At 42.7% G+C, this 11,656-nt stretch overlaps 1 protein-coding gene across 2 annotated transcripts; it reads left to right on the forward strand.

Moving 5' to 3' along the window:
• The first annotated feature begins 344 nt into the window (after positions 1-344).
• Positions 345-11,302, forward strand: grk1a (G protein-coupled receptor kinase 1 a). 2 transcript variants are annotated; one of them, XM_056246996.1, is made up of 8 exons: positions 345-1,333; positions 4,317-4,444; positions 4,843-5,000; positions 6,960-7,043; positions 8,155-8,279; positions 8,645-8,846; positions 10,559-10,835; positions 11,039-11,302. In XM_056246996.1, exons 1-8 carry the CDS (start codon positions 416-418, stop codon positions 11,052-11,054), a joined length of 1,908 nt encoding a protein of 635 aa, XP_056102971.1. In that variant the 5' UTR covers positions 345-415; the 3' UTR covers positions 11,055-11,302. The 2 variants fall into 2 exon arrangements, with proteins under 2 accessions (XP_056102971.1, XP_056102970.1); XM_056246995.1 differs by lacking the exon at positions 11,039-11,302 and having other exon boundaries at positions 346-1,333; positions 10,559-10,976.
• The last annotated feature ends 354 nt before the right edge of the window (positions 11,303-11,656 follow it).

Here is an 11,656-nt window from a genome sequence, read left to right on the forward strand (position 1 = left end):
CGATCACACGTTGATCTGATTGGTTACAAGGTCGTTTGTGACGTCAGAAACACCAGCGATTTCAAACCGTGTTTTTGAGACTGTCTTTGGTTCACTGCAGTTTTAAGGAGGAAATACTCAGCAATGCTTAAATGTGTCTTAAAGCACATTAAAACCACCAGATAAACAACATTAAACGCTGTATTTACACCCCTTGTGGACTTTAATTAAGCTGGTCTAACCAAGGCTGGTAGTTCAGCGTATCACCCATCTCACAACATGAACATCTTCATCCAGCTTTCCTTGTTTATTAAAGGCATAATTCATCAATATTTCCTTGTTTCAGGGGTTTATTTCCCCGGTGAGCGAGTTCTCTCAGTGCCAGTGAAGGGTTTTAACCTGAGGAAGGTATTATGGAGTTAGAGGATAAACCCTTATGAAAGATGTTGAGTCAGGTATATCTGTGTGTGTGTGTGTGTGTCAGGGCTTATCGTCCACTTCTCCATCAGACACTGGGCGTCCGAACCCCTCTCCCGAACCTCATGACTCTGTAAGCGAACTCCTCCAGTCTCCCGGCGCTGAGCTCCGATGCTCTCGCTGTGACTCTCCATCATCTCTCCTCGGCTCGTTCTCAGTGCTCGCTCTGCTCGTCATGGACATCGGAGGCTTGACCACGGTGGTGGCGAACTCGGCGTACATCTCGGCGCGCGGGAGTTTCGACGGATCCGCAAACCCGGCGGCCAACCGGGACAAGAAGTACCACGCCAAACTGAAGCTCCCGCACATCACCGTGTGCGAAGACCTGCGGGAAACCCTGGACCTGCAGTTCCAGAGCATCTGCGTGGAGCAGCCGATCGGCAAGCGCCTGTTCCAGGAGTACCTGGAGACCACCAACGAGTACAAGGGCCCGAGCCGCCTCTGGAAAGACGTGGAGGCGTACGACACGGCCGAGGATAAAGACCGGGCTCAGAAAGCCGGGAAAATCCTCCAGCGCTACATGGAGCCGTCGGCGAAGCTCTTCTGCCCGTTCCTCCCGGAGAACAGCATCACGAAGGTGAAGGAGCGGCACCAGGAGGCGGTGGACGACCTGTTCGTGGAGATCTCGGCGTGCGTGTTCGACTTCCTCAAAGAGGTTCCCTTCACCTTCTACCTGGAGACCATGTACTTTAAGCGCTTCTTGCAGTGGAAGTGGCTGGAGATGCAGCCGATCGGAGAGGACTGGTTCCTGGACTTCCGGGTTCTGGGAAAGGGAGGATTCGGAGAGGTGTCCGCCTGTCAGATGAAGGGCTCCGGGAAGCTGTACGCCTGCAAGAAGCTCAACAAGAAGAGGCTGAAGAAGAGGAAAGGCTATGAGGTATGGCAGAAGAGCTTGAGGGGAATTATGAATTATTATCGAAATGAGTTCGTGGCCGATATATGCTGTAAGAGCATTCCCATAGAGTTAGGATTCAACGCACGTTTATTTGTATAGCGCTTTTCACAACACATCATGTCAAAGCAGCTTTACAGACGTGCACGAGTCCACATTAGTGTACAGGGATCTGTCATCAGAGGAGACTGTCTGAGTTATGCATTTCAGAAATGCACATGTAATCACAGTTATGAGGGTCTTCCTTAGTTATACAGGCAAACCAACATTATTCACACACTTCAACATTTCTCACATTATCACAGTTATTCGCTATAATGGTGATAAACATGAGCAGAACTCAGAGTTCTCAGATCAGTGGATATTTGACTGGTTTTGTCCGTCCTTCTGTTCGACTCTCACACATGAATTATGTTGAATATCTGTCAGCTGTTAAATTGAACTACACAATTAGATAATACCAGTTTAGCTCAACCAGTGACCAAGCAATGCTTCATGTTGTTCAGTGTGTGTGTAAAAAGAGCATTAGCAATTACAGAAAACACACTTCAGCAAAACATGATCAGCTCAAAGTGTCCGAATCATTTCTGCTCCCGATCTTTACTGGTAGTCACTGTATGAAGAATTATTGGGTGTAATATGTCACAGTTTACTTTATTTTGCTCTCCTCACTTACAGAAATGAACTATAGTGTCCTGCACACACTAGTGAAACAATATCACACATTACATCTGGTGTCTGAATAATTCTTGGTTTGACTGTATGTGTTCTAAGAACATTCCCATTGAGTTATGAAAAAGTTATATCTAATGTTATTCCAGTTTTTTAAAATGGTTTAAAAAGTTTTGTCTTGGTTATGTGAATATTCCATTTCATAATTCTTCAAACATGGAAACGTTACTTTTGAATGTTCTCTGAACGTTCTGAAACAAGTAGCAACATTTGAAAAAAGTTAATCCAACTAAAACATTCCATGATCGATGTATGAATAGTGTTTTTGTGCAAACGCTTTGAGAACATTATGAAAGAGCAGATAACGTGGAACGAACGTTCTATTAACGTCACTGGAAGAACGTTCTCCGTTAGAACACTGAATATAACAGGACACTGCCACAGTTTACTCCCTTATCTGTTCAAACTAGTCATTATAAAACTTGCGTGATGATAATTAATAATTAACTATTGGACCTGAAATGAGTCAATATGATTTATCGATAGTTCAGCAGCGACTTTTACAAAACTGCTCCAATAAAACAAGGAGCACATTAACACATACTACACATTCTTGTGTCTAAAATCATGAGTAGTTAGTGTGTGTGTGTGTGTGTGTGTGTGTGTGTGTGTGTGTGCACGCATCGATGCACCTGTAATGGTAACGCTTAGATAACAGGACATGGATTGTGTGATTAAGAAGCTCAGGCGTGACATTGATGATGAAGGTGAAGGCTTTACTGTAATGTGCTTTATAGCTGACACACATCTCTCAGCGTTCATCGAGTTTGTGCTTTTATCAGTGTTTTACTGAACATCCAGTGATCGCAGATGCATGATGTTCCTCGTCAGTATTGATCAGATGTGTGTGTGTGTGTGTGTAGAGCTGAGGAAGCTTTAGCTCATTATGAAATGCCACTCCGACACATTTAAATATGGAACAGATTTGTTGTGTAAGTCCTGGACAGCGGGAACGCTGATGCGATCCACGAGGGAATGGCGTTCTCTCAAAGTTATGAACAAACGTTCTTCCAGAAACATTAATAGAACGTTTGGTATTTTTTCATTTGGACGATAATGTTAACAGTGACGTCATTCACAGTTATAAGCACGAAAACAGATTCTGCTGTTTGGAAACATTCGCTCGATCGACATGTTTCATTCTGGCTGTGAAACAGAACAGGGAATGCCTCATTATACGTCATGATGCATGAAATAAGAGAAACTAGTGAACTGGTTCATGCACATGTTGTCATAGATGACCTCTGCAGAACACGTGCAGCGCTTATAGCCCGTGTTGAGCTCTGCGTGAATGTGCGTTCATATACTGAGTGTCTGAGAGGTAAATTAGACAAAGTTATAAATCATATTGATAACAACTTGAGTGAAAAAGCAAAATGAACATGTCTCCTGCTGTGTGTGTGTGTGTGTGTGTGTGTGAGTGAGTGAGTTAGTGTGTGTGTGAGAGAGAGAGTGTGTGTGAGTGTGTGAGTGAGTGTGTGAGAGAGAGAGAGTGTGTGTGTGTATGTGAGTGAGTTAGTGTGAGAGAGAGAGAGAGAGAGAGAGAGAGAGAGAGAGAGAGAGAGAGAGAGAGAGAGAGTGTGTGTGTGTGTGTGTGTGTGTGTGTGTGTGAGTGAGTTAGTGTGAGAGAGAGAGAGAGAGAGAGAGAGAGAGAGAGAGTGTGTGTGTGTGTGTGTGTGTGTGTGTGTGAGTGAGTGAGTGTAAGAGAGAGTGTGTGTGAGAATGTGTGAGTGAGTGTGAGAGAGAGAGTGTGTGTGTATGTGAGTGAGTTAGTGTGAGAGAGAGAGAGAGAGAGAGAGAGAGAGAGAGAGAGAGTGTGTGAGAATGTGTGAGTGAGTGTGAGAGAGAGTGTGTGTGTGTATGTGAGTGAGTTAGTGTGAGAGAGAGAGAGAGAGAGAGAGAGAGAGAGAGAGAGAGAGAGAGAGAGAGAGAGTGTGTGTGTGTGTGTGTGTGTGTGTGAGTGAGTGAGTGTGAGAGAGAGAGTGTGTGTGAGTGTGTGAGTGAGTGTGAGAGAGAGAGTGTGTGTGTATGTGAGTGAGTTAGTGTGTGAGAGAGAGAGAGAGAGAGAGAGAGTGTGTGTGTGTGTGTGTGTGTGTGTGTGTGTGTGTGTGTGTGTGTGTGTGTGAGTGAGTGAGTGTGAGAGAGAGAGTGTGTGAGAATGTGTGTGTGTGTGTGTGTGTGTGACTCTGACAGCATGATGTGCTGAGCTGAAGATCGTGTTGTTCTGGTCTCACAGGGAGCGATGGTGGAGAAACGGATCCTGGCTCGAGTTCACAGTCAGTTCATCGTGTCTCTGGCGTACGCCTTCCAGACCAAAACTGAGCTCTGTCTGGTGATGACCATCATGAACGGAGGAGACCTGAGGTCAGACTCACACACACACACACACACACACTGAGCTCTGTCTGGTGATGACCATCATGAACGGAGGAGACCTGAGGTCACACACACACACACACACACACACACTGAGCTCTGTCTGGTGATGACCATCATGAACGGAGGAGACCTGAGGTCAGACTCTCTCACACACACACACACACACACACACACACACAGTCACACAGTCACACAGTCACATGATCAGCGACACTGACATGCTTATTTGATTTAAATCTGACTGGAGTCTCCTGCTGTGTGTGCGTGTGTGTGTGTGCGTGTGATTGCGTGTGTGTGTGTGTGTTTGTGTGTGTGTGTGTGTGTGTGTGTGTGTGCTTGCGTGTGTGTGTGTGTGTGTGTGCTTGCGTGTGTGTGTGTGTCAGGTACCACATCTATAACGTGGATGAGAATAACCCCGGGTTCTCGGAGGCCAGAGCCTGTTATTACTCGGCTCAGATCATCCAGGGAATGGAGCATCTCCACCAGAAGAGGATCATCTACCGAGACCTGAAGCCGGAGAACGTCCTGCTGGATAACGAAGGTGAGCCGCGTCTCAACTCACACACTTCACTACGCCCTAGAAACTGACCTGTCAATCATCCTGTCACCGTAAACTGACCTGTCAATCATCCTGCCACTGTAAACTGACCTGTCAATCATCCTGCCACCGTAAACTGACCTGTCAATCATCCTGTCACCGTAAACTGACCTGTCAATCATCCTGTCACCGTAAACTGACCTGTCAATCATGCTGTCACCGTAAACTGACCTGTCAATCATCCTGTCACCGTAAACTGACCTGTCAATCATCCTGTCACTGTAAACTGACCTGTCAATCATCCTGTCACTGTAAACTGACCTGTCAATCATTCTGTCACTGTAAACTGACCTGTCAATCATCCTGTCACAGTAAACTGACCTGTCAATCATCCTGTCACCGTTAACTGACCTGTCAATCATCCTGTCACCGTAAACTGACCTGTCAATCAGATGATCTGGTTTAACTTGATAGCAACAATTTAGTGGTTCTATCTACAGCATATGATAATTGTATTTTTCTTATAATCCAAAACATTTAATAAAAATTGTTCTGATCAAATCACTTTCAAATGCATTTATTTAGAAACACAGACATCAATAATCAGCCTGTGAATCTCAACCGTGGTGACAATAATAATCCTTGTTGCCACCAATCACAACTCATTAATGGCTCCCATCATGCAATGCGGTATGAATAAATTATTATCTGAATTGTCAATGTAATTTACTTTTCCTAATTGAATATTCTGCTCGTCACCATTGTTGAGATGCATTGACTGAATCTTGATATCTGTGTGTGCCTAAAAGAAAGATTTATTTATTTTTTACAACTTTTAAGAAATCCTTTATATTATATCTCAAATTCTGGATATATATGCAGAATCTCAGTTATGATGTAACCAACAGCATAAATCACAAACAATTAGCTCAAATGATGAATGTCATAATATAACCAACACCATTAGATTTTTTTTTTTTTTTTTTTTTTTTTTATCTGGCAGGTATAACCCGGATACAACAGCTGAACAAAATATAAAGTTAATAATATAAGGGTCAAGAGCCCAACTAAAGCAAACACTCATCTTCATAATGGTGAACTGAAATTCCGGTTTTCTCCTTCAGTGATTCTGCTTTAGGTGTCTTCAATAATGCTCAATCATCACTCAATTAATCACTTAAATATCTCATTAACTTTAACACTCTTGAGTGTGGACTCATATACACTCCCAGGTGTGTTCATTTAACACTGAGTTTTTGCTGTGTACAAAGATCCGTAGTTAACTGACAAGCTGAGCCATATCGCATTAAATATCGTTGGCGATATGTCCTCGATTTTAACGCGATTTGGCTCAGCTTGTCAGTTAACTACGGATCTTTGTAGTAAATGCCGCTCCATCTGAAAGCAGGTGAAGGTGATTTACTACTAATCAAGGAACCGGCTTTACTGATTAGATGCGCATAACAATATCGTGCGATTAATCGCCCAGCCCTAGTCCTTTACAACAAATTATGTGTTTTGGAAAGCACTGTTACAAAGACAACAACCAAAAAAATAAAAAAAAATAAAGTCAAACTGACCAACTAAATGAAACACTGATCACCATAATGGTAACCACACATTATCAATAAAAATCAACATATAAATCTCTGTTAATTCTCAAAAACATCTTCTGTAGATGTCTGACAGAAATAAGGTCAAACTGTTTTGTAATAAGAGTGATTTCATGTCTTTTCAGTTGATTTCATCTAAGGCTGTGTCTGGAAGTCAGTTGTAGTTCTTTTGTTTCTCTTTACTTCAGTTCTTGTTATCATCAGGTGTCTTCAATAATCAAACAATCATCACTCAATTAATCACTTAATTATCTCATTAACTCACACACTGTTCAGGAGGGATAGTGTGGACATGGAGACGCGTGTGATCAGTCATGTGATCAGTCATGTGATCCTCCTGTGTGTCCAGGGAACGTCAGGATCTCTGATCTGGGATTGGCTGTGGAACTGGCGGACGGCCAGCAGAAGATCAAGGGTTACGCTGGAACTCCAGGTCAGTGCAGCTCGCCGCAGCGACACAGTTCAGCTTACAGTAGATATACGGTTACACTTTACTTTAGGGTTCACTTCTTCCTATTATCTACTTACTTACTTTATTTATAAAGCACTTTACAACTGCACCTGCAGACAAAAGCAGCAAACAAACAAACAACACATAAAACAACATGCAACTTACAAGCCCAACCTCTCAAAAGATAAAGACAAGAAGCTGCATATTACTAGGATATCGGCTGTTTATTAGTACTTATGAAGCACATATGAATGCCTTATTCTGCATGATCATATTCTACATCCCTGAATCCTGCAATACCTACACTAAACAACCTTACTAACTATTAATAAGCAGCGATTAGGAGTTTATTGGGGCAAAAGTCGCAATTAATAGTGAGAATTGGACCTTAAACTGAAGTCTTACCAATTTTACATTTTCATTTTAGTAATTTTGTTGTGTGCTTTTGTCATTTTTGATTTTGTTTTTTATAAAAATATGTCTATATAGTTTTTATACATTTTTATTTCCCTTTTAGTTTTGTTTATGGTTTAGTTTGACTTTTCAGGCGACACCAACAATTGGATAAACACTCACAACTTTCACATATTATCCTTATATTGTCATATTATCCTTATATTTTAATAATTACCATAATTAATAATATTATAATAAGTTATAATTGCTGACTAACATACTCGTGTTTGTTAAACTGAATTCATGACACTGCTTTAAAGCAATATAAGAAGTTTGAAGCAATGTGTGTGTGTGCGTGTGTGTGTGTGTGTGTGCGTGTGTGTGTGCGTGTGTGTGTGTGCGTCTGTGTGTACGTGCGTGCGTGTGTGTGTGTGCGTGCGTGCGTGTGTGCGTGCGTGTGTGTGTGCGTGTCTGTGTGTGCGTGCGTGCGCGTGTGTGTCTGTGTGTGTGTGTGTGTGTGTGTGTGTGTGTGTATGCGTGCGTGCGTGCGTGCGTGCGTGTGCGTGTGCGTGCGTGTGTGTGTGTGTGCGTGTCTGTGTGCGCGTGCGTGTCTGTGTGTGTGTGTGTGTGTGTGTGTGTGTATGCGTGCGTGCGTGCGTGCGTGTGCGTGTGCGTGTGTGTGTGTGTGTGTGTGCAGGGTTCATGGCCCCGGAGCTGCTGAAGGGGGAAGAGTATGATTACTCCGTGGATTACTTCACTCTCGGGGTCACGCTGTTCGAGTTCATCGCCGCTAAAGGACCGTTCAGGACTCGCGGAGAGAAGGTGCTCTTCAACACTCTTTTTTTTAAAACATATTTTTTACATATTTTTATTGAATTTTACAACACATTTAACAAACATAGATAATAACATACACTTAAGTACAAATATAACTTACTCAAATCTCTCCCCCTCCATAATAACCCTGGCAGTCGGTAAAAAAATAAATAAAAGTTATATATATATATATATTATACCATACACTCCTATTCAGCATTGTGCATATACTATAACTTCACACATCTATAGTCTCTTCAATATCTCCATCTTTAACAAATTCCAAGAACAGTCAGTAAGAGTTAGTCACTGATGAACACACGAGTGCTTCAGCCGCTGTTCTTCTCCATGTTTGATCGTCTGCGTCTCAGGTGGAGAATAAAGAGGTGAAGAAGCGGATCCTGAACGACCCCGTGACCTTCCCGGAGAAGTTCAGCGAGAACGCCAAGTCCATCTGTGAGGGGTTACTGGCTAAAGAAGTGGACAAGAGACTGGGCTTCAAGAACGGCTCGTGTGATGAACTGCGCGCTCATCCGTTCTTCAGCGAACTCAACTGGAGGAAACTCGACGCAGGTGCAGATCTGCAATCAGAATGTTTCTGACAGTCTCTCCTGCTCACCAAAGCCAAGTTTATTTGATCAAAAACACAGTGAAAACAGTGCATAAGATATTATTATAATGTAAATCAGCTGTTCTCTATGTGAATATACAGTAAAGTGTAATTTATTCCTGTGAGCAAAGCTGAATTTTCAGCATCATTACTCCAGTCTTCAGTGTCACATGATCCTTCAGAAATCACTCTAATATGAGGATCTGATGCTCAAGAAACATTTATGATTATTATCAGTGTTGAAAACAGTTCATATTTTTGTGGAAACCATCATAGATTTTATTTTTCAACATGCTATGATGAATAGAAGGTTCAAAAGAACAGGTTTTTTTAATAGAATCTTTTGTAACATTATAAATGTCACTTTTGATCAATTTAATCCTTGATGAATAATAGTATTTCTTTCAAAAACACAACAAAATCTTACTGACCCCAAATCAGGGTTTCCAACAAAATATGAACTTACAGTAATTCATACACTACATGGTTGAGTATAGTGCATAAGTGCATAAGTGCATAGTGCATTAGTGCATAGTGTATAAGTGCATAGTGCATTAGTGCATAGTGTATAAGTGCATAGTGTATAAGTGCATAGTGCATAAGTTCATAGTGTATAAGTGCATAGTGCATAGTGTGTAAGTGCATAGTGCATAAGTGCATAGTGCATAAGTGCATAGTGCATAAGTGCATAGTGTATAAGTGCATGGTGTATAAGTGCATAATGCATAGTGCATAAGTGCATAGTGCATAAGTGCATAGTGCATAAGTGCATAGTGCATAAGTGCATAGTGTATAAGTGCATAGTGCATTAGTGCATAGTGTATAAGTGCATAGTGTATAAGTGCATAGTGCATAAGTTCATAGTGTATAAGTGCATAGTGCATAGTGTGTAAGTGCATAGTGCATAAGTGCATAGTGCATAAGTGCATAGTGTATAAGTGCATAGTGTATAAGTGCATAATGCATAGTGCATAAGTGCATAGTGCATAAGTGCATAGTGCATAGTGCAGAAGTGCATAGTGCAGAAGTGCATAGTGCATAAGTGCATAAGTGCATAGTGCATAAGTGCATAGTGCATAAGTGCATAGTGTATAAGTGCATAATGCATAAGTGCATAGTGCATAAGTGCATAGTGCAGAAGTGCATAGTGCATAAGTGCATAGTGCATAAGTTCATAGTGTATAAGTGCATAGTGCATAAGTGCATAGTGTATAAGTGCATAGTGCATAAGTGCATAGTGTATAAGTGCATAGTGCATAAGTGCATAGTGTATAAGTGCATAGTGCAGAAGTGCAGAAGTGCAGAAGTGCATAAGTGCATAGTGTATAAGTGCATAGTGCATAAGTACATAGTGCATAAGTGCATAGTGTATAAGTGCATAATGCATAAGTGCAGAAGTGCATAATGCATATGTGCATAAGTGCATAGTGGATAAGTGTATAAGTGCATAGTGCATAAGTGCATAGTGCATAAGTTCATAGTGTATAAGTGCATAGTGTATAAGTGCATAGTGCATAGTGCATAAGTTCATAGTGTATAAGTGCATAGTGTATAAGTGCATAGTGCATAATGCATATGTGCATAGTGCATAAGTGCATAGTGTGACAGCTAATGTTTATGCAACTGGCCGAGATCTAGTCATGTGATGCACTAACTCCTCACTGATTCGCTACAGGGATTCTTCCTCCTCCGTTCGTCCCGGATTCGAAGACGGTTTACGCCAAAGATCTGGACGACGTGGGCGCGTTCTCCACGGTGAAGGGGGTCGGCCTGGAGGACGACGACAAGAGCTTCTTCGACGAGTTTGCGTCGGGAAACATCTCGATCCCGTGGCAGGAGGAGATGATCGAGACGGGCATGTTCGGCGAGCTGAACCTGTGGGGTCCGAACGGGACGGTGCCGAACGACCTGCGCCGAGAGTCGATCCTGGAGCAGCCGCCCAAATCCTCCACCTGCAGCGTCTCATAAACACACACACACACACACACACACCTGCAGCGTCTCATAATCACACACACACTCACACACACACACCTGCAGCGTCTCATAATCACACACACACTCACACACACACACCTGCAGCGTCTCATAATCACACTCACACACACACACACACACCTGCAGCGTCTCATAATCACACACACACACACTCCACCTGCAGCGTCTCATAATCACACACACACACACACACACACAAACACACACACACTCCACCTGCAGCGTCTCATAATCACACACACACACACACACACACACCTGCAGCGTCTCATAATCACACACACACACACTCCACCTGCAGCGTCTCATAATCACACACACACACACACTCCACCTGCAGCGTCTCATAATCACACACACACACACACACAAACACACACACACTCCACCTGCAGCGTCTCATAATCACACACACACACACACACACACAAACACACACACACTCCACCTGCAGCGTCTCATAATCACACACACACACACAAACACACACACACTTCACCGTCTCATAATCACACACACACAAACACACACACACTTCACCGTCTCATAATCACACACACACACACAAACACACACACACTTCACCGTCTCATAATCACACACACACACACACACACACACTTCAGCTGCAGCATCTACATTATTATTATTGAGTTTATTGAACTGTCTGCTGAGTGTCCGCTGAGTTCAAGCACTCGTGGGTTCACACACACACACACACACACACTGTTCTGTGTTCGAGCGTTAGGCTTTTAAACACAACACGATATCTGAG

This window comes from Rhinichthys klamathensis, unplaced genomic scaffold (genome assembly GCF_029890125.1).
Source record: "Rhinichthys klamathensis goyatoka isolate OS25496 unplaced genomic scaffold, OSU_Roscu_1.1 h1tg000041l_1, whole genome shotgun sequence".
NCBI lineage: Eukaryota > Metazoa > Chordata > Actinopteri > Cypriniformes > Leuciscidae > Rhinichthys > Rhinichthys klamathensis.

What these genes read in the sequence shown, in the direction of transcription:
- grk1a (XM_056246996.1), top strand. Translation starts at nt 416, where the DNA reads ATGAAAGATGTTGAGTCAGGTATATCTGTGTGTGTGTGTGTGTGTCAG. An exon ending in AGAAGAGGAAAGGCTATGAG is followed by an intron (nt 1,334 to 4,316) that starts GTATGGCAGAAG and finishes CTGGTCTCACAG; the next exon opens with GGAGCGATGGTGGAGAAACG. An exon ending in CGTCCTGCTGGATAACGAAG is followed by an intron (nt 5,001 to 6,959) that starts GTGAGCCGCGTC and finishes CTGTGTGTCCAG; the next exon opens with GGAACGTCAGGATCTCTGAT.